Genomic DNA, 25,617 nt, shown 5'->3' with positions numbered 1-25,617 from the left:
AGTGTCTCACACCCAGGCCTAGTCTACACCCTTGTGAAGTATTCACCAACTAAACAACACACAGGGAGCAGGAAATAAACAAATGGCCTAGTGGACTCCTTCAGACTGCCCATTCTAGAAAACACAGTACAGTCATCAAAGAGCTGGCCTCTCTCAGATGATTTTGAACTTACTCAAAACGCATGAGTGTCGACAGCGCTTGAGCACGCGGCGCTGTGTGTTTATCCCTCTACGGCCATGACCTGGCGTCGACGTTGGGTTTGGCCCTGCTCCATTGCACACAAAGCCGGAACACAAAAGCCCTGCATTGTGCACATGGGCACAGGGAAATCAGCAGCTGCCAATGGGCTCATTCATTCATGTTGCACACACTTTTTAGCCCCCGAACATGCGGTTTTGGGTAATGACTGTTGTCGATGAGGGAAGATGCGGCTCATCCTCCACTGACCTTGCAGTGGCAGCTCTTCCGTCACCGCTCCGGTTCTTCTTGGGAGCTCCGGCAGCAGGGGAGGCAGATGCCTCACCCTGCCTGTCCCCCAGGGACACTGTGTCTGTTCCAGAGGAGCTGTCCTGGGATTGTCCTCCCCACTGTGGCATGTTTGTCCCGGGTATTGTTCCTGTTCACTCGGTGTAGAGATGGCAGAAGGTTTCATTATGGGTCATGACTGTTCTGTGTGAGGTCTAGCGGACATTTTGAGGTCGGTGGGGTGCCACGCAGAAGTAAGCCGGGACAGAACACGGAAGAGGTTTGATTGGATGGTTCTGGGTTCTGACTATTTGACATTGGAGGTACAGTGGAAGTATTTACTTCCACTGAGGTCTTAATTATCTAGAAAAACAAATATATAGAAAGTAAAAAATACACAATAATCATGATAATAAATTCTAAAATATAAAAACAAATAATTTGGCGTAAATAGATGCTTCCTTTAGAAAACAGGCACATGGTGAGGATATATTGACTCTATAGTTCCATACTGAAGATTTCTTTTTACCATTTTCTGCATTCTTGTCACAGGGAAGAATCCACAGAAATTGTCCATGATATGGTGCCCTCTAGTGGTACATCTTCATCATTTAAAAAAAATACATTACCAGTAAAGAAAGATTCAAGATATGAGGCAATGATAACTTAATTAGTGTTAGCAATTTAACTAGCATGTGTAGGTGTTTGAATAGTTTGTTCTGTTCTGACACAAATCTGCTTGATGCAACACTTTAGTTAGCATAAACAGATTTAGAATGCCATGATCTATTCATCGAAAGATAATTGTCTCCTCCTCAGTCGCCATAATGTTTTGATGCACGTAAACTTCATCCGGATTCTGCTATCCGTTTGAACGTCATCAAGTTCAGTTTGCACATATCCACAGTACCTTTGGATCCTAGTTTCTCCATTACTTACACCAATGGGTAGACTTCGAAAAGTCTGCAGAAAGTTCGACCAGGTTCAATTTGCGGGTCCACTGCCCAGAGGCAGAAGGGCTACTGTGAAACACGGGCGGTCCATTATTTACTTGCAGAGCCAGACTGCCGGGGGCCACAGCAGTAGAGGAAAGAAACCCCAGGATTCATTTATTTAATTTAACTTGCAAATCACTGCAGCGACTCCTGAACTAACAACATTTGGTGCAGACACCAATCTCTAAGTATGCAAATAAATTCCTCAACGTCCCACCCCCTTTTGATCTACACTCCAGTTGATGGGCCTTGATGGAACGCATCACTCTCGGGGAAGGGAGAAATCTTTTTGACCTCGTCAAATAGTTTTTGGATGCATTTCCAAAATAAATGAATAAGGACAATCAGCCAATAAAGTGACTATCATGACAAATTACGATAGGCCAACACTTTTTGTGAACCATTGAACATGGCCCAAAGGGAACGTATGCAATTAAAACAAGAGAGCACAAAACTGAACTGAAATGATTGGGTGAATGGAAATGATTGAGTTTTCATATGGTTGAAGGTATTAACGTCAAGTCATTAAGTTCTTATTAAATCAATAAAAAGCACTGCTGATTATATGTTCCCTGAATGCAATGTTGTGGAATAAGGAAGGTTTTAGTTTTTGTCCGTTATTATCCGCTAAGCATTTGGTGTTTCGAGGCCTCTTGGGTTTAGGGATTTTGTTAGATTTTGGGTTGAGAAGAATATCTTTAAAACTCCACTCTTCTGAAGTGTACATAACTGATGCTCTTCTCTTCTCTTTGATTCCCTCCACAAAGAAACGCGATAGAAGAAAACACAAAATCGGTGTTAATCTATAAAGCACATTCAATATGAGATGTACTTGTGTGTGTGAATAAGAGAGTGAACATTGAGGACAGTTGATAGAGCAGCGGTTTAGATTTTTAATGGATTGCTTGACACGGTCATCAAATCCATCACACACATAATTTGAAAGGATTTATTTTAATATACTTTGTTTTAAACAACTAAGGATGTAAAAAAAAACAGCAAAAAAGTGAATTGCTATTCACAATTATTTCCTTTAAAAAAATAGCCTTTCGCCCTTGTTCACAAACCGCTTCAAAATTGAGACTAACAGAAAGTACATGACAAATCCAAGAACCTGGAAGGCCATAACATGTCATGGCAAATATAAATATAGTGGTTTGGACAGGGTCTCAAACAGCAACCATGGAAAGAGCATACGTACAGTATACACGACAGTGGGACACTCGGCGCTGCCTGTATCAATTTTTTATTAACGTAGAAAAAGAATTCTAAGTTGAGTTTCAAACGGTTTAGGACAAGTGAGTTATGTACATTCAGCCACGTTCTAATAGTCTCTGGAGCATGGCGTCGGGGCTCCCCTCTTACGCCCGCGCGATTGTCTGTCTTAAGGGGTGTTAGTTGTGTGTGTACGTGTAGTCCTTGTAGTATTCCTGTCCTCGCCCCCGCCCCGGGGGATAGCCCCAAGAGCAGGGTCCCCCTCCCATCCCTCCCCTGGGCTCCTGACCTCGGCCTGGCACGGGCCACGGCCCCCCGGGCGGGGCCCCCCTCCCCCGGAAGCCCCCTAATGAACCGGGCCCCATGTTGCCTCGCATGGACCCGTGATCCATGGGCCCCGGCATGGCGCCCATGTTCCCGTAGCCCCCGTGCGCAGGCATCTTTGGCCTGACCAGCGGGCCCCCCCTGGGGGCCGCTGTGGGAACAGCCACGGCGGGCCCCGGGCCGTCTGCACAGTTCAGCGGTGTCCCGCCCGCCTGGCTCCCCGGGGCGCCGTTGCCCGTCGCAGCCCACTCCCCGCCCGTGGCGAGCCCGCTGCTGTGCGAGGCCGGGCCCGGGTGGGCTTCCGTCGGCTGGCCCCCCCCGTCGGCCCCGCAGACGGTGTTCCCCGCCAGCGCCGCCCCCCACACGGCCTCGGCGGCTCCGCTGAGCGTCCTGTCGCCCTGCGGAGGGGGGGCGCCGCCGGCAAACCCCCGGCCTGGGGGGGCCGCCGAGGCCCCTGTGCTGTCGGCGTAGGGCAGGCCGGGAGGAGGGGGACCCCCGGAGGGAGCGTGGTTGTTAAAGGCCCCTCCGACGTCGGAGCCGTACGTGTGGCCCAGCAGCATGAGGTGGGGCGGGGGCGGGGGCTTGACCTCCATGGGCAGCGAGGCCATGCTGGTGAGCAGGGTCTGGGGCGACGCCGGGACATCACCGGCGCCGACGCCCGGGGGCCGGTGGTCCAGCTCCAGGGGGTTGGGGCCGGCGGCGTTGGCGGTGCTGCACGGGGAGCCAGAGTAGGCGGGGGAGGGGTTGTAGCCCGAGGCCCCCGTGTAGCCGGCCCACGAGGCCTGGGGACAGAGGAAGCTCTGGTGGGGGTTGACGCTGAAGCCCCCGGGGGAGAGGCTGCCCGCCGCCTCTGAGACCTGCGGGTTGGCCACCTTGAACCGGGAGATGGCCGTCTTGAGCCGGCAGTAGTCGGACAGGTCGGGGCCGCCCTCGGAGGCGGAGGTGGTCTGCTGCTCCGGGAGCGGGGGGCGGAACTCCTCCGAGTCCGGCAGCGGGGGGGGCAGGGGCTCCTTGCCGGGCTCCGACGAGTCCGATATGACCGGGCCCTCGCCGTCGTCAGAGTCTAGAGACATGTCCTCCTCCACACACTCATCATTCACTACTGGGAGAGCAGGGGGGGGGGACACAGAGTGGAGAGGCAAGGGAGCACACATGGGAGAGGGAGGAGACGGTAAAATAGGCTAGCTGTGCTTCAACAGGACCAATAGGCAAAGACTAAAAGTGTTTGAAGATGGGCGGGTTCCAGGAATTGTGTCAGTTACATAAGGAAGTCCCACCCCGCATCCATTATTATTATTAATGGCATCCAACCGAAAATAATAAATACTACAGAATAGTGTTTAACGTATTGAGTTTCTCTTCACACAACCCACCAGTAGAGGGCGGTGTTGGCAAATCGTTCTGATTGATGGAGCCGATCAGGCTGTGGAAACCGTTCATGATGTCATCGATGCTCGCGATCACTATTCCGTTCCTGGAGTACTGAAGGAACATCTCAAACGGTCTCTCTGTAGAAAGGACAAACGCACCAGGAGATTAATTCAGACGCCTGCACAAAACAAAGGTCTCTCCATTAGCGGTGGGTTTTTGGGGCTGGGGTTGTGATGACAATGATGATGAGGAGGATTAGGGTACCTGTGAGGAAGATTAAGTGCCGTTGCTGGGTGTGCTGTGCCTGCAGCTTGATCAGGCAGTCCAAGTCTGGCGCCTGCCGTGATTGGGCATCACACTCGTGGTAAGGCAGGAACTCCACCAGGTGCTTCTTCTGATAGGCCGTCAGCAGGTTGAGCAGGGCCATGGCGTTGGTGTTCAACCTGGGGCAGGGGGGCGTTGGCCTGTCAGTAACGGACACAGTCACACGACCCTACATGCACTTGTTCAATCAGAGCATTTATATCCGCCTCGTCCATGTGATCTTTGACATTTGGGACCACTGCCACGACTGCCACTACTATTTTGGGCGCTGCTTGCACGCACATAAACACACACACACTCACACTGACCTCCCCATCTCTTTGAGTTTCTTCTGGGACTTGCAGTGCACCTTCCACTGCCAGGGCTGCTCTGGGGTACTCTGGTCCTCTAGGAACTTGAGCAGTGCCTGTAGCCGTTCTGGGGGAGAAAGAGACAACAGAAACTCAGTACAGACCACTACGCGTCCAGTAGTATTTCAGGTGACAAAATATGTATCTGCTTTGATTCACATTGATTGATTCAAGTGTTATAGACGAGGACGTTACAACACACCCCTATCACAGATAGTCAAATAGTAGGGTAAAGTTACTTCCTGTTCCTTTAATTTTAACAGTTGGCCTGCTTTATTCATGTCTGTCATCAGACCGGCATGATCAATGTATATTTCGTCGTGAAAACTCTGTGAGGGTTTTAAGGCCCTGAATGAAAACCACGGGTCGCACCCAGTCCATCCTCCAGCGAATGGATAGGATATATAGTCACTGGACTAACCGGTCTTCAACTAATTGGGCCCTGGCATTTCAATATAAAACAGGTTTGTGTTAAAAAAAGATGTGCAAAGTTGTTGCAGATTTTGAATTCCTAACAAGAATACTGTCCTATTCAATTCTTTTCTTAACTAAGCCTAAAAAGCAATCTACAAATGCTTCCTATTCCGATCAGGTCGGGTGAGAGCCAAAAAGAAAAGGGCTTGAAGCCTTGAAGAACTTAAGGCTGAGCGCTGACCTCCCTTTGCTCTTTCTGCAGAGATTAAATCCTATCCATTAATCAAAAACATTCTGCGCACGCAATCATCATTCATTTACGATCTAGGCCAACGGTCATTCTAAGATTTATGATTGACATCTTTCTTTACCTACCAATGTGTTACGCACTTCTGACCGCCTAGTCTGCTCCCCGGTTTGGTTCAATCTTTTGCCCCTCTGCTCTGCTATTCTTTGTAGTCGTTCCCTCAACAGTGCCTGCCACTCTGCTATCGAGTATGACCTGCATCTTTCCTGGGCTGGCCCCAGGGGATCATCTTTCCCTTCCCTTTAGGTCAGGTGGTTCTTGTGAACTAGTTCATTTTCCATGACCTCTATTCTGGTTCTGTTCCCTCGGGTGCATCTGCCTGGGTGGTTGAGCCTGGTGTGCGGTCTCTACCTGGGGGCTGAACCTGGTGGGGTCTGCCGCTCCGTGGGGATGGAGCCTGTTGGGGTCTCTCTCTACCTGGGGGTAGAGCCTGGTGGGGTCTGTCTCTACCTGGGGGGTCTGTATATACCTGGGGGTAGAGCCTGGTGAGGTCTGTCTCTACCTGGGGGTAGAGCCTGGTGGGGTCTGTCTCTACCTGGGGGTAGAGCCTGGTGGGGTCTGTCTCTACCTGGGGGTAGAGCCTGGTGAGGTCTGTCTCTACCTGGGGGTAGAGCCTGGTGGGGTCTGTCTCTACCTGGGGGTAGAGCCTGGTGAGGTCTGTCTCTACCTGGGGGTAGAGCCTGGTGAGGCCTGTCTCTACCTGGGGGTAGAGCCTGGTGGGGTCTGTCTCTACCTGGGGGTAGAGCCTGGTGAGGCCTGTCTCTACCTGGGGGTAGGTTCGGCTTTCTGCACTTTCTTACGTTCCCCCCCCCCCCCCCAGGCCATCTTGCAGGGGTGTGGCCCTGACGTGTCAGTTCCTGTTCCCTCTCCTGAGTGAATGTCCTTTTGACTTCCCTGCAGTGTTTAAAATCCCACCGTTCAGCGGGGGGGGGGGGGTCCCCCTCTCTCGTGCCCTCTCTACTCCCACTCGTCATCACCGTTGACTCTGTATTGTTGATTCCCGGTCATAATCTGTGAGGGTTTATCCATAGACACCCTGGCGTACCCTGGGAGATCAGGTCCGGGTTCAGGACAAACTCGTCCGACACGATGAAGCCCCCGGAGACGAAGAGCTCGTTGTAGGTGTGGTTCTTCACGTCGTCCAGGGTGTCCACGCCGGCGAAGCTCACTGCACACAGCTTCTTCAGCGAGACCAGGGCCGGGATCTGCAGGGGCCACAGCACGGGTTGCAGTCAAGCCGTTGATTACACTTACAGTCTCAGAGGGCTTCTGAGGCGACACATAAAGACCTTAACCAAAACCCCTAAAATCCTAGCCCCTCAAAAGGGCAAGACAGACGTTTCTCTATCCAGGGAGAACTTATTGAAGTTATCTAATGTTTAGGTACTTGCTATCAGTTGAACCTTTTCTAATATAAATAATACATCACTGTTTAAACACTTTACTTTCAATCCATAATTTGCCACAAGTGCCTTTCACCCTTTCTACCGGAGTAGATCCTGAAATAGCACCCTGGATCCCAAATCTGTTGAATTGGGAAATAAGAATCGATGTCACTAGCCACACCAGGGGGGCAGGTGAGGAGGGGGTGTACCTTATGCACGTGTGCCGCAATGTCCTCATTCATGATGATGATGAGTAGTTTGTCCAAGCAGCTGCTGTTTTCTAGGAAGGTCTGGGGGCTGCATTCCCGGTTGCCCAGGCTTATCAAGTACTCCTTGGTAAGTGAAAGAGAAAATACATGATTGTTTGGATGAGAGTAAACATTAAAAGCACAGACATAGTCCTGCATGTTGGCAAATCGGAGAATTGACAAGGACATGTTACCAAACAAGGTCTGTGAAATATATTCTTATAAATCGATATATTCTCAGACAATGTGAGTGCAACAGAGCGATCTCTCAATAAATAACAATAATGCACTGACATTGTAAGAATAATGGGCTATTAATCAACACCGGCGGGTTTACCAGGGTGGCATGGGGGGCACCCGCCCCCCCTGTAATCTGATTGGCCACCCCGTGTGCCCCCCCAATGGTCAATAGCGCGCTGGTAATATCAATCATTGTGTAAAGTTCTCTTTATACCGCCGTATAAAGTTAAATAAGTTAAAACGGAAGTAAATGTGAAACCTATGCGTGACGACCGTGTTAAGGACTCGTGAAGGCTTTTATTTTCTAAATACAACGGAAGAAGCTCCGCGGCTCTGCGGTAGAATTCGCTTAACTTCAACAGTCTGACTTTATTTCAACGTGACCTGGTCCTGGTGCAACGAGTTCAGGTAAGAACAGAACCTTTTCTTTAAAACTGTCTGTTACAGTTGTTGTTTTTTGCCAACTTCTGTTAAATTTGCATGACAAACTGCCCTAAAACAACACGACAGGTGTGTTTTACTTTAGTTAGCTCTCCATCTGAATCAACGTTCAGTAATAGGCGTTATTTATGTTTTTCAATGTTGCCTACTACTACAGTATGAAACGGAGGCAGGGAGACATCTTCGATTTCTTCTCAAAGACGAAAATTAGCAGGGAAAGTGCAGGTGACCAGGATGAGAGTCGAGCCGAATGCAGCCAAGCAGAACAGGGTCAAAATTTCCAGGGCCAGACCAGCGCTCACGGACCTCCAGGTGAAAATACAGCCAGGACCAGGGAAAAGCTTTAAAATGTGCGACGTGTTCTGCGCAAATTTACAGTTAGTCGATGAATGAATTAATTCGATACCATATTTTAACTCTTAGAACTCGAGCGGCACGGATCCATGCCGCTAGCGCAACTCGGGACAATTACGGAATTCTGAAAAGAAAAACTTTTACACCTTAAACCTTACATTGAGGTCCTGTTGGTGTGTATCGAAAGGGGAGGGTTCAGGTGCTAAAATGTGGGGTTGGATGTTTGAATCTGTGATGTATAACTTAAGTTATGGTCACTTTAAAACCGCTAACATTTTACCGCTGCCGCAATGCAGCGGCCGTCTGATCCGCGGCTGTAAAATGAAGCCGCGGATCGGAAAACTCGCGATATTATAATTTTTTGACTGTGGAAAAGCCGGGAAAAGGGTCATTGACCTTTAGGTAACAGATATAACATTTGCCCATATGTCTATGACGTTTTCCCCCCAGGAAGTGGTCGTTGAACCAAAAGTACCTTATCGCAATTTACCGCGAAATCAATTGACCGCGAAAGTCAGCGCTGCCTGTGTGTGAGGTGAAGCGATGGATCGTCAACAAGTGGAGAGTTTTAATATAAAATAACTGTATAAAATAACTATAATCAAAACACTTGTTTATTTTACTGTAGTGGCTGTAAAATCACTGTAAAATAACTGTATAAACTAATAACTACAAATGAGGCAGTGTAACACTGCTTTTGTATACAAAAAGGTTTGTTGTTTTGTTTTATCCCAAATTTCCATTAGATTTGTTTAAAGAAAGGGTTATTATTATTAATTTATCTGTAAATAACCTACAATATGTGTGTGTATGTTTGATAATAACCAAACATCATAGGCCAAAAATTGAAAAATTAAAAATCTGCCTAGAAATCATGATGGTTATTGTTCAGTCATGTTTGTAGTGTAGTTTGTAGTGGCTTAAAATGGAATAAGATAGAAGCCTCTATAGAGTCAAAACATTATCATGCAAAAAGTTCTGAGGGTTGATTACCTAATTTTAAATCACAGTATAAAACTGGCACTATGAACTTAAAATTGTATATTTGTTAAATATCTGTAATTCATGCTATGTATTATAAAACAAATAATCATGTACACTTGATTAAAAATTTAAATCATGTATGTGCAATTAAAAATACAATTGATGTGTTGACTGTGTCAATCAATACTTTCAGATGCACAAAGGGAGAGGACTGACCCTGATGATGCTGCTGAATCAGATGACAGCTGTAGCAGCTCCAGCAGTCACAGCAGCTCCCCCCCAGCAGAAACCCCCCAGTTCATGCTACTTTTGCGACACCGAAAGGTCCCCAAGGTAGTATCTTTATTAAAAATTCTATTAACTTATCACCAGCAACATGTGAATAACTCTTTTTTAAAAAAATGTTTATTACTTGCCTGCTGAAATGCCGTTGTCTCTTAATGTATTTAAAAAGGTAAAGCTTGACAATCTAAATCTTACTTTGGAGTTTTAATTGCATAATGATCCAACTCAACTTTAAAAAGTTAAAGAAAATGTTAAACATCTTTTAAAAATGTACTTAATTTTTCATAATTTAAAAATTCCAGAATCCACATGTTTTCATATGTTTGTCAGACATTGGATGTGGGAACAAGAACAAAAAGCACATTTTTGTCTTTAAATGTCAGTTTGGATCATGAGTAGTAATTTCCAGACTTTTGATATTTATTTTTAATATTTTCAGACATTTCTCAAACCATAGCTGCGCAACCTACCCTAAAGAACTTTCCCCGTACTCAGCACGGACAGGGTAGGACAAGAGCTTTCAATGCTTCCTGGTATAAAGACTACACCTGGCTCGAATATTCCCAGTGCAAGGATAGCACTTTTTGTTTCGTCTGCAGACATTTTTCGCTGCCCTCCGTTCCGGAGACAACATTCAACTCCGCTACTGGCTTTTCAAATTGGAAAAAGGCCATGTATAAAGATGGAGGTTTCTGCTTACATGCCAAAGCAGAGCACCATCTTAATGCCATGATGGCATGGAAGGAGTATCAGAGGGGTGTTGACAATAATACATCTTTGCTCCAGGCAATGGACAAAGAGTACCAAAAAAAGGTAGAGGAAAACAGGAAGTATATCAAAACAGTTGCTGATGTTTTGCTATGCACAGCCACTCAGAACATAGCACAGCGTGGCCATCGGGAATCAGAGGACTCTGGAAACAAGGGCAACTTTTTGGCCATTTTGGAGCTCATAGCCAAACATGATCCCTTAATAAAACAGAAAATGGAACATAGCAATGCCAAGTACACCAGCAACCACATTCAGAATGAGATTTTAGAGGTTTTGGCAGACATGGTGAGAAAGGAAATTATTGAAGAGGTAAAGGAAAGTGGGGTCTTTAGTATTCTAGCTGATGAAACAAAAGACTTAAAAAAAGAGGAACAAATTTCATTAGTACTGAGGTACTACTACAGAGGTACAGTGCATGAAAGCTTCATGCATTTTGAGCATGCAGACAAACTTGATGCTGCTGGGCTAACTGAAAAAAATGTTAATAGCCTGCAAAAGTATGGTTTAGAGTACAGAGAACAGCTGCTGGGGCAGGGCTATGATGGGGCTTCTGTAATGAGTGGTAAGCACAGTGGTGTGTCTGCACAGATACAGTCCCAGGCCAAGCATGCCTTTTATGTGCACTGCAATGCACATCGCTTAAATTTGGTCATTGTGGATACAGTCAGAGCAGTACCAGAGGCGTCATGCTTTTTTTCCTTGTTGCAGCGCCTTTATGTGTTTCTGTCCGGTTCCTATGTCCACCAGAAGTGGCAGGACATACAGCGCTCAATGTATCCAAAGGATCAGCCTCGAGAGTTGCCCAGACTCAGTGACATTAGGTGGGCTTGCAGATATTATGCCTGTCGGAACCTAATGGACCGGCTTCCAGCTGTGCTACAAGTCCTTCATGACATTGATGAGGAGAACAATGGAGACAGAAGTGTAGAGGCACGTGGACTGCGAGGGCAGATAAACCTAGATTTCATTTGCCTTCTAGTAACCTTGAAAAGAATTCTCGGAGACACAACGTTTTTGAGTGATATGCTGCAGTCCTCATCATTGGACCTCGCCAGAGCAATTTACCTCATTGAGGCGCTGCAGGACTCAATGTTAAAATACAGGGATGAATCATCTTTTGACCAGCTGTGGACAGAAGTGCTAAGCATGGCTCAACAGTGCGACATCAGCACAGAGAGAATGTCTAAAAGGCAACTTAAAACAAGCTCTGCTCTTAACGACACATTTGTCATGTCCACAGTTGGTCAACGTTACAGTGACATCGACAAGAATAACTTTTGTCAGACTGTTAACTATCCAATCCTAGACCGTGTAAATGCTGAGCTAGAGAGGCGGTTTTCAATAACCAACTGTGACATCATGAGAGGGATTCAGGCACTCAATCCTAAAAGCAACAGCTTTTTAGATGAGGATCCTTTGTTTTTGTTTGGAACCATTTATGAGACAAACCTGGAGGATCTGAAGCATGAGCTCCACCAAGCCAAGTGGATCTTGAAGAGAAAGGAGGAAGCTGGAATGAGGAATCTCACCAGTTTGCTTGAGTTTACCGAGTTCCTGGAGCCATTTAAAGATGTCTTTTATTAACTTTTCAGGTTGTGCAAAACTGCTTTGGCCCTACCTGTCAGCACAGCTGCCTGTGAACGCAGTTTTTCTGCACTGAAACTGATAAAAACTCACTTGCGCACCACCATGAAAAACGAAAGACTTAGTGATCTTGGAGTGCTAAGTGTGGAGTCCAAGAGAGCCAAGGCCTTGGACATGGAGGAGTTTGTTAAGTTGTTCAGCAGCAAACACGGCAATCGCAGGATATCATTATTTTAAAGTGTCAGCACCTCCCAAATAATGATCTGATTGTGTGTGTATGTATGTTATGTAAATAGTTCAGCAGTTGTTATTGTCAGTTTGAGTGGCAGTGCTGTTACTGTCCTAATTTCATTTTGATGTTGTTGCTTACTTATAATAAAACACTGAGCTTTTATTCTGTTTTTTTGAAAATTCTATTTTACATTTTTGTTTTATTCATTTTTAATATAATGGGCTTTTTTTAATTGTAAGAATTTCAGTGATGTTTAAAACTGATTAATAAACAGCTATGTTTACTGTACAAAGCTTTTTCCCTCTCATTTTTGTTACTTTTGGACGGCCCCCCCAGATTAATTGTTGTTACCCCCTGTGCCCCCCACCAAAAAATTCTCTGGACCCGCCCCTGTTAATCAACCTCCTCTATAAACAAAGACAGCAGCAGACTCAAAGGCTTGGGCCTGCACCGCTAAAGGTCCCCTAACAGCACAGGCTTATAATAATACAATTATAATAAAATAATACACGTAAATGATCTGTAATAGGCAAGATATAATGGAGTCTGCTCTGACAGTACATAATATATTACAGTCTGGAGGAGGTCTTAGTCCAGGCAAGTATTTACAGTGGGATTCCTGTTTGGCCAAGAAACCACAACGCAAGCAACTTCTCAATGACGAGTCAAGAGACCATCTGTGCAATCCAGATCATATTCTAACAGAGCAAGGAGAAGCCTCCGCCACTGAGGGCCGTAAATACTACAGTACCCATAATACCCAGAGTCAATTTGCACCTGTGTAGATGGAGGCTACTTTTTAATGGAAAAGCAAATATTGCCCAGCATAATGAAAATGACTGCTAGTATAGTGACCAACCTACAAATTACAGTTTCATTATGCGGTTGATCAAATAAACCAGCTTAGTCATTAAAGTTTTCCTTACAGTTTCATTGCATGCGTTGTATGGTGTCAATGGGCTTCTCTGAGTAGATTTACACCCCACCCAAGGGTGCAGGCAAAGAAATTTAACAAATAAGATACGCAATGTGCCGTGCAATGAGATTGGAGCCTCATAAGGCTTGGTGGATTGACTGGCCTCGACTGACAAGTCACTGTGTAGTAAAATCTTGTGTTTATGTTACCTGTTACTGCAGGGGCGTGCTTGCCACGTATAGAGGAGGATAAAACGACAGCCACTCACAAACCCTGCCACATGAAGTAGTTATGCCCCTCTGTGGCGGAACAAACAAGCCCAAGGCATTCTTCCACGAAAATAACTCAAGGAATCAACCTAAAGAGTGGTAAAACCAGGATTAATATTAATTGAATTGAGGATCTGTTACAACCGCTGAGGTTTGTTGGCTTGGACCGCTGGTTGTGATTGAGTGAATGCTGGCGACCGTACAAACTGGGCGAGGGTCACACTAAGACAAGTATGGGGAGGAGAAGACTGTTTGCAAACGCGTTTGTTTGCCCTAGCACCGATGGGAGGTGTGACCAACAGGAGGCTCAAACCCTTCACATCGTCACTGCACTCTATTAAACACATATCTATATCTATATCTTCACATTAGAACCACGACCAGCACGCCCTCGCTGTTGGATCTAGGTCATGGCATAATTCAAACGAGAAGCAGGTTTACTCAAAGTGTCCTGCAGCCCTTTAACCCACAGCGGAACGACACGTTGAGCGCCGTGCACAACCACATTCCAGCGGGGGGGGGGGGTACCTTGATCTCCTTGCAGACGGCGCTCTCGTCCGCCTCCTCGCTGGCGTAGATGTAGAACTTGACTGTGTTTTTGGTGACGTCCTTGAAGACCTCCATCAGGCTGCTGAACACCTCGGGCTTCAGCTGCCCGATGAGGCTGCTGGCCAGCAGGTCTGACCCGGAGCCGGAGCCGGAGCCGGGGCCGGGGCCGGGGCCGGGGCCGGGGCCGGGGCCGGGCCCGGACCCGGCGAGCGCCGCGGTTGAGGCAGATTTGTGGTTGGATTGGGACCCCGGGGAGTCTGTGACGTGCGAGGGGGAATAGACGTCTCCGGTCACCTCGGAGGCGTCGCCCTGTTTCCTGGTCGACGGCGAGTCTTTGGCGCCGGCCGATTTGTCGCTGTGGGCGGCGGCTGAGCTCTTGGAGCCGGAGGAGGAGGAGGAGGAGGAGGAGGAAGAGGAGCAGCAGGAGAGGGGGGTCTGGGGCTCTGCTTTGGTTTTGGGGGTCAGGGTTAGGGTCGGGGCAGGGGTGGGGATCGAGGCGGGGGCCGTCGCCGTGTCAACAGCGGCCACTGAAGCGACGCCGGGAGACGATGACTCCAGCTGGGCGGCGGGCGGCGGCGGAGTCGGGAGTGCCGGCACCAGCCACTCCATCTTCTCGCACAGTGCTCTGACGTGTCCCTGGACGGGGACGGGGGTGACGTAGGGTACCACAAAGTCTGAGAAGGAGCTGCTGGGCAGCCAGGAATGGCGCGGGGTGAGCCGCGGGGGCAGCTGGGAGGTGTAGGCGATGTGCTGGCCCCGCATGAGGCTCCTGATGTCCGAGGTGAGGCTGTGCACCTCCTGCTTGAGGATGGTGTCCAGGCTGATGGAGGGCCTGTGCACGGGCTCCTCCACCACCGCCGGGGCAGCCACCAGCCGGGGGGCCGCGGCAGGCCGGGGGGCCGCGGCGGGGGCCGCCTTCTGCACTTCCACCACCGGAGGCACTTTGAGCTCTGGCTGGCTGGCCGCCAGCCCCACGGGCTCGGGGAACAGCTGAGCGTTTTCTGGGCGTGGGGGTGCAGGGGGGGGGAGAAGACGCACATGTTTTACTATAACGGCTCCCACAGGGAACGTGCAACAGTGATCGTGTGTGTGAAACCCGAGACAAGAGTGCATGGAGTCAGATGCGTTGTGCTGGGCTTGGGGGGGGGGGGGGGGGGGGGGGGGGGGAGGGGCATACCTTGATGGGTTGGGGCCCTCCAGGCTGGGTCGTCGGAGGTGTGGGGCCGCTCCCCCGGGGAGCCCAGGCTTAAGGGGCTCCCGGAGCTACAGTCCATGTCCTCCTGAGTTGATTCCAACATCAATCATCATCATCATCATCATCGTCGTCATCATCATCATCATCATCAGCGTAGTAGTCAAGTAATTCTGCTTTATAATCAGTTTGGTCCCCACTGCCATAAGGACTAAATATACTACGTAATATGTAACGAACCCAACTCCCACAGGCCGTGGCCATGTGGTCATTTAGGGGATCTGAATGACCCGAAATAGCTCCCATGGATTCACTAGACGGCAACCCCCCCCGGCGGCCTCACCTCTGCGTAGTTGGTGGGGGGCTCGCCGGGCTTCCTCAGGTCCGGGTCGGGGAGGACCGGCTCCCTCCGGGCTCCTGCTTCCTGTTTGGACGTCTCCCCGGCGCTGGCGGGCTCCGCCGCGCCGCCCTGGGACATGGCCTTGTTGAGCGTGGCCAGCAGGATCTTCAGCAGCCGCTGGGTCTCGCCGACTGAGGAGCCGTGGGCGTTGGCGCGCGTGGCCCTCAGGTCTGTATCGTAGATGCCCATGCTCTCCATCACAGCCGTCAGGTTGTAGCCCTGCCCTGCCTCCTCCAGGGGGTCCTCCGCCTGGGGGCCTAGTACAGCACAAGTCCATACGCACGCATTGAAAGGTAGCGTAGGCGGCTTATTTAGAAGCATTTTGTCATGCTAGTTGAGATTCTCTTTAAATGCAAGAGCATAACAGGAGTCTTCTGCAAGGCTACGCAGACGCATCGCTAAAGCTAGCGAGCTAGTCATGTGGGGGGGTTGGTGATAGAGGGAGGTCTGAATGGTGGAGTGGGATTATTTTTGTTAAGATACTTTCATAATCGACCATGGTTCCCCAAATTGCCTATTCTATCTTTAACATTACCTCAAGAATAAGCTTAAAAGTTGTGTCAGTGGTTCTGGGCCGAGACATAAATTATAACATTCATCTGCTCTTTCCTCACGATCCGCTACAGTGTTTCCCGCAGGATTTTTTTCAGCAGCGGTGGTGTGCTCCCCGAACCCTCTAGGGGGCTCCGGGGGCATGCCCCCCCCATGCCCCCCCGGAGTACCCTTTACATTGGAATGCATGAATCTGGTGCACTTTGAGAGGAGAATATGCACTTAAATCCTATTCAAACAGTCCTGTGTATTACTTTAGATGGGATTATTGGTGTTGTAACTTTGCCTTTTGTGTCTTCATTTACAGATTTTTATATTTTTGTTTAGTAATATTTAAACAAAAAATGCCACAACGCAAATATAATTTGCACAATTTATTTACAGATTTTTGCCTAATGCTTAAACACTAAACATGGTTGCTATCCCAAAATGAGCGACAACACGCACACACACATAGGCCTACACACACACACACACAATACTAGAGGAAAAACGGCACGGAGGTTGCGGTTTATAGATACAATAAAATTATTGGGCTCAGAGGGTTTTAAACACTGGTGGTCATGTAGCGACACATTTTAGCAACTTACTTTCTCTCTCTCTCTGTCTCTCTCTCTCTCTCTGTCTGGCTCACTCTTTCCTTCTTTCTTCGATCTTCCGCTTCACTCGCTACTGCTAGAATCAATGTAACTTTGCAACCGTGTAGGGTAGCCTACTGCCAACAACTGCCACACTCGCTGTGTATTTTTCTTCTTTGATGTTGGTTACGTGACGATGTACGTTACGCGCTGTACATTTTCTAAAAGGAGCTACGTAAAAAAAAAAAAATAATAATTAGGAGAAGGATTTTTATTGCAGCGGCGGAGAAAATTCAGCAGCGGCGGCGTGCCGCTGCTGTGTGAACGTGGGGGAACACTGCGCTAGCTACCCGCCCCATAAGCAGGCCGTCAAAAAAAACGCCTCTGCAGGCAGCCTATGCTCAGTGATCGCACAAAAAAACAAATGGTACTACCGACCACTCAAAACCAAAATAAATAGTATTCTAACCAATCACCGGCAAGGGGTGGGTGTTGTGGGGTTTTGCGCCGCGCAGCAGCCGGCACAAATGGGTTAATAGGCGAGAGGCATTCTCGCCTATTAACGGTTACAATGTTGCGGCGCAACATTGTATCTACTAGATACAATGTTGCGCCGCGCAGCAGCGGCACAAATGGGTTAAAAAATTAGTTAATCCGAAAAACATTCGCCTATATATTGTCAACATATCACACAGAGCGAACCCACAAAGTAAACACTGCCAGCGGACCGCCTCCCTCACCTCTGCTAGACTCTCCGTTGCTCAGGGGGTCTGCCCGTTGCCGTTTGTTGACGCCTCCCCTGTCCTCCGCCTCCAGCCTCCTCTTCAGCCCCAGGGGGTCCCAGCTCCCGTCCTCCTTGCCCTCCTCCGGTCCCTTGGCCGGCTCCTTCACCAGAGCCTTCTTGTGCAGCTGAATCAGCTTCAGCAGCTGCTTCATCTTCTCCTTGTCGTACTCGTCCTGCGACATCCGCTGCTTCTGGGCCAGAGCCTGTGGGTCCGGCTGGGGCGGGTGCTGGGACGCACCCCCGTTGGGGTGTGCCGCCCCGGACGCCCGCCTGCGGCTGCCCTCCAGCCGCGGCCTGTCCAGCGGCGTCCTCTCGGGGGGCGGTCTGTCCTGCGACGCCACCTCCGCCGGCCTGCTGTCCACGCGGTCGGAGCCCCGGTCCGACCCGCCCCAATCCGACACGGGGCTGTACTCCACCGGGACGGGGGCGAGAGCGGGGGGCTCCACCGGGGGCAGGGGGGTTTGCGACCTCTCCACGATTTCCTTGGCCTTCTTCAGGGGGAGGACGTAGTTGGCCGGGTTGTGCACGTAGTTGCGCAGCAGGCCGTCCAGGTTCGGCTTGGTCCGGGGAGCGGGGTGGATGTTGGTGCGCTCGTCTAGGTTCTGCTTGTACTCGGGCAGGATGAAGGCCCGCCCCGTGCCGCTCTCCATGCGGGCCAGGTACTCGTTGGAGTGGCGCTCCACCGACGAGCTCAGGTCCTTGCCCGGGTGGGGCCGCAGCTTGAACAGGGAGAAGTGGAGCGCTGGGAAGAACGGCAGCACGGACGACAGGCCGGCGGGCTTGGTGTCCGCCGACAGGGCCTCGGGCTCGCACAGTCTGGACGCTGTGAGAGCGAGAGGACACAGCGTTATGATAAACCCCACATACAACGCAAGCGCTCACCGTGTTCCCCCTCCATGCTTAATGCAAACGACAAGTGCATGGATGGATGGCCACAGATGAATACTTACAATACTTGACCACCATCCTTGACTCTTGAAAGATGAACAATGCCTGAAGGCTCTTTTCAAAACGCCCCCGTGGTTCTGGAAAAGCAAAAACAGAGCGGAGCTTTCTCAATTTTCTGTGTCACAGACACAGCAGACAGGTGTTGGGATTGGTGGTAGGGGGAAGGGGCGGAATAGGAAGGAGTGCGTCTAGGCTAGGGACTTTATCACACCTTTATTGTTGACCATCTGTGCCGAAGACAACAGGAAGAGGAAGCCCCGGTCGTGCAATGGCTTCACTAGCACCTACAGAATGGAAAGGGAAACAGCAGTCAGCAGTATGCCATTATGGAGGGTCTTCAAGAAAACAATTACAAGCGAAAACAAAGCAGTCCGGTTTAAAGAGCAGTTAATTAGCAGTCATTAAACCACCCATGGCAATTTAGCCTGATTTAAAGATCTTCCTCTTAAAACTGGATTTTTTTTTAGTAGGTTTTTTATTAGGTTTTAAGCAGGAAAAAACTTCACAGATCACTAGGTTACTTTCTCTACAGTTACGCCGACTCCAACTGACAGCACTTTTACTTGTGTTTCCATACCATCCTGTCTCTTTCCAGCTTATGGATCAGGCCCGCTAGGCTGCCGCTGGCCGCTTTCCCCTTCCCGTCCACCACATCAAACAGGCTGCAGGACATCCCGAACTTCAGCACTAGGGGGCAGTTAAAAAGCATGTTAGAAGAGGGGATCTGAAAGGATTTTATCAGAGCGGACCACCACGGATTGATCTGAAGTGAACACCGACCCATTAGCATCAAGAGTGCCATCGAGTTTGTTAGCTTAACTATAAAAAAATTGATAAAGATAAATGGCCTCTAAAGATATTTTTTTGGTAGAAGCGTGCATCTAGTGGTCGCATAACCATTTCCCCTTTCCTCATCACTTTACACTAACTTCACACTAAAAATACAGTAAAGCAACGTCTCATTTTCACAATGGTTCCTGGCTCACAACATTAGAATCTAGAGCCAAAAACAGGGCTTAATGATCCACCGACCTTCCCGCGAAATGTTGTACGAGTCCCACGAGAAAAGCACAGAGGGAATCTTCCTCTTCACCTGGTCCAGCTGCATGCCCTGACTCATCTCCAGCCTCTCAGGCCTGTCAACACAAACCACAGACACAACATGCCTGTTAGCAGGGGCACGTAGCCTTACAAAAGGAACCACCATTGAGGACCACAATGGAAATAAGTCCTGGACTTTATTGTGTTTTGTGATGTCTTTTAATGTGTGTGGCATTTTCTGATACAATTAAATAAATCAAATCAAACGGGATGGTTGCAGTAAGGAATAACAGCGAGAGGACGATAAGCCATTAGATGCAGCAGTGTAGGTGTAGTTGTGATGCTAAGCTGGGGGTGTAGAGGGAGTTACTCACAGTTTGAAAGGCAGGTAGGGTCGCCCACAAGAGCGCAGACACACAGGGAACAGCTCCTGGCCCTTGTTTACCAGCAGGCCGCTCCACACCAAGTAGCACTTCCCTGTTCACACAGGTCAAAGATCGGACAGGAGATACCAACAGAACACAGCCCCAACTGTGTGGCCACCTGAGAGATTAGCTCAACGACAAAACCTGCTTAAAAATATATAAGTGAAAAGTGGAAAAAAAAGGCTATTTTAAGAAACATTTGCATGCTTCTTTCAGTTCAGCGCTGAAACTAGTACGGTTTACAGAACTTTCCAAGCCAGAGTACACATGTGTTAACATAGCGGCATGCTGTCATAGTGATCCATAGAGGCCCTTGCTCTTGCTAGTGGAGGAGCTAAACTTTTACTTAGTGGACGGAGTTGAATGAGCAGCAACGTACCTCTTCGGACTTCGGGGGGTATCGTGTTGAACCTTCCAGGTGAAGGAACAGGGGGGCAAAAGAGATTTTTTGCTTTTACAAATTCTGGTGCAACATTTTCCACAAATGTACACAAACATTATGTTCTAACTTCCCAATACAACGCTAAGCTTGAGACATACCTGTGTACAGTAGAGGGCGCAGACCCGGGCTCCTTTCCTTTATTCTGGAAGGAAACCACGGCGTACGGACAGATGTGCCTCGGCCGCGCTTTGATCTCATCAAACGCAAACTCAAAGTAGTATTGCTGAAAGGCAACGACGAAAGACGTGAAACATTGTTTTCATAAGGAGAGCCAAGAACAACACAACCTCCGTCACACAGAGATGTGCGGGGTGCACGGCGTCGACGTGACCGCGGTCCCTTTACCTGCGTGTGCTCGAAGGCGCGGTATGACAGTAGTGACGTGACTTTGTTGGCGTTCTTGGAAACGTGACAGTCAAACTTTGGTGCAGGTTCCATGGCGTTCTTAGGCATGTTCTCGTATATGTGCTTTAATCGGCCCTGCGGGGACAGAGAATACGCTCCTGGGTTCAATGGCTTGCAGGACCGTTCGGATCAGAGTGTCACATGTTTCGAGTAGGGATGGGCACGGTTATTCGAATATTCGATTATTCGAAGTGACGTGGGTATTCGACTTTAGCTGTAGCAGATTTTTTTTAATTTTTACCAAAAGCTAATTAAATATTATTCATTAGCTATATTAATTACATATTGTTCATTAAACGTGTATACTAATGCCATTTAATATATGTGAAGTAGAAAGAAAGAAAAAACACAATTGCACTACATTAGATTGTGTCTTTGCGCATCACGTAGTTTAAACTTGCAGGCAGCACGCACACTAAAAGAAATGGCGACCAAAAGAAGCGAAGTGTGGAAATATTTTGACCAGATTGGTGAAAAGAATGTGCAATGCAAACTCTTTGCAATGCAAAAATACTTGGCTATACCGGCAACCTCCGTTCCAGCGGAAGGTCTTTTCCACGGCGGGCTTGATTGTAAATCGCCTCCGCACCCGCCTATCCCCTGAGCACGTAGATATGGTCATTTTTTTTAACAAGAATGAGTGATGCAGTAGGTGGGCTTATGTGTTATGTTAACTGGAAATGTTTTAGTGTGTTTTAATGTTTTACTGTATTTCCGTCTTACACATAATACATTTTTGTTAGATGCTGCGAGGCAGGCCCATGCACTGCAAGTGGAGTTCTGTTGATATCCAAGCCCACCAGTACTTGCTGTTGTGCTTCAGTTATTTGAATCTATTCAGTTTTTGCCTGAAATTTACTGGAATCTAATTTCAGTTTGTGCCTTAAGTATGCAATACTATTTCATTCATTCTTGTCAAAAAGGAAGGTTTCGTTTCAACTCGTTTCGATTCAGCATACTGACTGAGTGTTTTTTTCCTTCTAAAATGCTCAATAAATTGAACTAATTGGATTTGATTTCCTTATTCATTTGACTAATAGATGGAAAACAAATACATTTGTTTAGTGAAGGCCAGATCACGGAAGCCCTTCAGGCTACATTATGAGTGCGCTACACTGTTGTTTTTTTTCCGTGGTTCAGTTACTCTAATTTATTTTTATCAAATATTCGAATATTGATATGCCTTCAAATGCCCATCCCTAGTTTCGAGTGTAGATCTGATTAAGTGAGACTCACGTACCCTCATGACTTTAAAGACGATCATGTCCCCAGTGAAACCCACTTCAAATGGGTTGATTTGAAGCAAGTCAGCGTATTTGGAGAGATAAACACCTGAAAAAACAAAATCAATAAAAACGTAAGAACGTACGACTTGAATCATTGAATGATTTGGTAGTTGAGGTTGTTTTACCTAAACAAGATGTGGAAATTTGCTTGTCCATGCAAAGCGTCCGGGATGAGCCTTGGACCCAAACTTTACGTATATGTCAAATAGAACCATCATTGTCAGCTGTTGCTAAGCAACTTATTTGCCTATACTATTGCTGTCCATTTTATTTCTATGGTCTTAGGGAAATTAATCTCCCTTCAATGTGAATTCCATCACACAGTCGGACTACATCTCCATCCATCCGCGTTGGGCTTGTTTGTTTACAGGTCAAGAGGATTAGCGACTCACCCACGGCTGGGTTTCCTAGTGTTGTGATTCTGGAGTGGCCCACCGTCAGCCCCTTCTCGCAGATCCACTGGAGCTGGACACACGGGGAAACAAACGGTCAAACCACTGATCAGCACCGGCCTCCAAGTCCTGCGGGTAAGACACATGGCTCATTCATAGTTGTGAGTGAAGAGTTGTACTCTGGGCCAACCTTGGATTTGTCTGGATAGAGGAAGCAGTAGGATTCTGTCAGCTCTTGCTCGGTCCGGCCTTCCTGCTTCATCTCTCTCCGCTTTTCGATAAACTGCCAAACAGAAAAAACACAGCAAGCGCAGAACTTTGTTTAGTGTGGGCCGTGACAAACAGCAACACTGTGCTAAGTCTCAAGTATCAAAAACCAACAGGATTTGAAAATAAAACAGCAATGACTCTCCCGGTCAATATTTATTTATCTTAGGTGATATGCACCCGCATGTAGCTTGAACAGCCGTTGTATGCACAGTGCCATAAAGAGGACTATATATACAGTCTACTCCAAACACATAAAATAATACAGTCTCAAACCACCGTCTCCTGGTGCCATAGGACCGTGGTGAGGGAGGGCCTACCTCCTTCTCCAGGAGCTCATTGTGAATGAGCTTGGCTTTGCAGTAGGAGAAGGTCCCGCGCGACGAGGAGTCCAGGTAGAAGGAGGAGAGGGTCTTCACCAGGTCCTCAAACTCCCGGCTGTCGGTTGGAAGGCACTGGTATAGACCTGCGCCCGCACGCGCGAGAGAGGGAGAGCAAATTCACAATCTGTACTACACTGGCGGTGCTGTGCATACACGTACACTTGTACATGTATACACGCCAAAGATACATGGACACAGATAGACACCACAGGTCTATGGAGGAGAAAGTCCGAACTCAAGTCATTAACTGCTAAGCACCGTGACTTCACCATAAATAAGCTTTGTCAAGATGTAGCACTCAGAAGGGGCACAGCCTCAAGCAATCTCTTGAAAGGAAGGCATCAAACTCAATGGTTCAACAACAGAACACTGATAACATTATTCCCACTGCAGTGGCACAGTTGCGTGTCTTCAGGCTACACGTCTGGATTCCTTCAAGCTGCTTTCTATGTAAAGAAGTACTACAATGCTCTCCTCTGATAGGTGATGTCTAAGAGAAGCCGGCCGGAGTTGTTTGCGGTACAGAGTTTAAATTAGTAGAATGACCTACTGCTGTGTGTTTCGACATACAAGAGAAAAGTCAATCAGTGTTCTTAGTTGAAGATCCCCAGCCCACTGCAACAGGTGGCGTTTAAAAACACATTACTATATCTCATATAAATGTAATTGTTTTGCATAATAAGTTGGACCATGAATACATTCCCTTATGACTCAAGCGGGTACAATTTCTGCTAGCATAAAGAATATCAGGAGACTAAGTTAACTTCTGATACTGACTGTGCTGAGGGGTAGACAGCTTTACTCCAGTACACATTGCCAAGTAAGCATTGGACTAACTTTCATAGGCCTACACACATTCGGCATCAGAATGCTTGACCTGCTACGGCTTGGCAGTGTTTGCCGAAAAGAAGATGGTCCTTTGCAGTGTTTCCACCCAACTTTGCGTACAGACAGATCGCAGATGGGCAAGTCTTTCATTCAGTGCAATGAATTCAAACCATCAACTACACTTCACATATCATATAGTCAAATGGATAATGGGCTAACATATTGCGCATGTCTAATACACGTAAATCACTGTCACACAGTGTGTGATCTGATACATCGAAAATCACATCAAGAGCCAGCAGTCCGATCGAGTAAGCACATAAGGATCATGGTGCTAGGTGCGGTGTGCAACTTTATCCACTTCCCCCTACTCACGTCTACGCCTAGGATCAAGCGCTTGTGTATAGTCGAAACACATCGACGGATACTCAAAACTAACGTTATGCGTGACCTATTGCAAATGATTACTCATTCCCATGTCCACATGCATGGGCAAAGTAAGGTCAGCAGAACTATTGAGTATCCGGGCTACTCGCAACATACTACCAGGCGAAACGTAAGGCTAGCATCAGCACAGAGTAGGCCGATCCACAGATGCAATGCAATAACAAGGTATATGTAACTCCACCTAAGTGTGCTTGTTCTTCCAAACAAACGAAGCCAGCAAAAAACTAGCCAGCTAGCTACAAGCAGCCACCGAGTGTTAGACACGGCAGGCTCTGTCCTGTACAAATAGAGAGGGGGCTTCACAACCTTTCCGTTCTTTCATCTTCCTCGGGATTTGGAAATTCTTCCGAGGCGTCTCGTCTCTGGGTCTGGGGCCTGGTAAGGGAGAACTGCGGGAGCTCTGGACGTCTGTCTGCCCACTTCTCCGCCGATCAGGGGCTTCTTGCTCGGGCTTTACCCTGTCTTCGCATACAATCCGATCGCCATTTTGGTTGGTTGTGGCCGAGGTGGCGGTTGACGGCAGATTCCTCACGCCTTTGCGCTCCTCCGAGCGGATACCATCCGTTTCGGTACATTCTGTGTCCTTCCTCCCTTCCACGCCGGGATTCAGGGCCATTTTATGGGGACAGTGCACGTCTCACCGGCAATGTAGCTCTTCACTTACAGTACCGCTTCACAGACACATTTTCCTCTTCACCCAACCTCCGCCATTATGAATGTGACGTACGCGTTCTCCTCCAGCACCACTGCAACACGCTCCTGTCACTCTGTTTACATGCGAGACCATCCACGCCCCCTAGCGGGCGACCCAGGGTACGGCTCTGAGGTGGAGCGATGAAAACGAAACCGGTAAAGCACAGCTCTTCAGTTGTCGGGGATGAGTGCACATATTCAGTTTCGATTTTCTATGAATGCTTTATTAGTGTGGTTTCAAAGCAAGCCCAACCACTGTTATGTTTTTGTTGTTATTCCGCCTAATTTTCGGTAATTGAAAAAAGTATGGCAGGTATAAAAACCAGGCCCATTGCAGAGAATTGCACTTATATTAATAAGTGCAGCGTGTTACTACTACGGTTTTAACATTTTCTATACTTTTTTTAAAATTCATATTTAAAATCGTGTTTAACATGATTGCGGCAAAAACCCTAAAGCGAAACACTCAAAACCTGAGCACCTCAGAAATGTCAAATTTAAATATGCAGACCGGAATTAAGGAGGTCTCC

The 25,617-nt window shown here is 48.1% G+C and overlaps 1 protein-coding gene across 4 annotated transcripts; it reads right to left on the bottom strand.

Moving 5' to 3' along the window:
• Positions 1–2,349: 2,349 nt before the first annotated feature.
• Positions 2,350–25,098, bottom strand: tasorb (transcription activation suppressor b). 4 transcript variants are annotated; one of them, XM_079741888.1, is made up of 23 exons: positions 24,701–25,098; positions 23,057–23,202; positions 22,660–22,752; positions 22,470–22,542; positions 22,032–22,123; positions 20,732–20,866; positions 20,485–20,609; positions 20,324–20,355; positions 19,894–19,996; positions 19,511–19,614; positions 19,056–19,165; positions 18,690–18,762; positions 18,481–18,555; positions 17,487–18,353; positions 15,560–15,873; positions 15,202–15,304; positions 14,004–15,025; positions 7,361–7,483; positions 6,812–6,971; positions 4,998–5,112; positions 4,636–4,814; positions 4,374–4,508; positions 2,350–4,102 (listed from the first exon to the last, which is right to left on the bottom strand). In XM_079741888.1, the coding sequence occupies exons 1-23, from the start codon at positions 25,008–25,010 to the stop codon at positions 2,856–2,858; spliced, it is 5,736 nt and encodes a 1,911-aa protein (XP_079598014.1). In that variant the 5' UTR covers positions 25,011–25,098; the 3' UTR covers positions 2,350–2,855. The 4 variants fall into 4 exon arrangements, with proteins under 4 accessions (XP_079598014.1, XP_079598015.1, XP_079598016.1 ...); XM_079741889.1 differs by having other exon boundaries at positions 2,350–4,099; XM_079741890.1 differs by having other exon boundaries at positions 5,004–5,112.
• Positions 25,099–25,617: the final 519 nt, after the last annotated feature.

Source organism: Pollachius pollachius, assembly GCF_949987615.1.
Source record: "Pollachius pollachius genome assembly, chromosome: 8".
In the NCBI taxonomy this organism is placed as follows: domain Eukaryota; kingdom Metazoa; phylum Chordata; class Actinopteri; order Gadiformes; family Gadidae; genus Pollachius; species Pollachius pollachius.
Note: the sequence above shows the minus strand (reverse complement) of the source record. Positions and strands in the feature narration are given on the sequence as shown.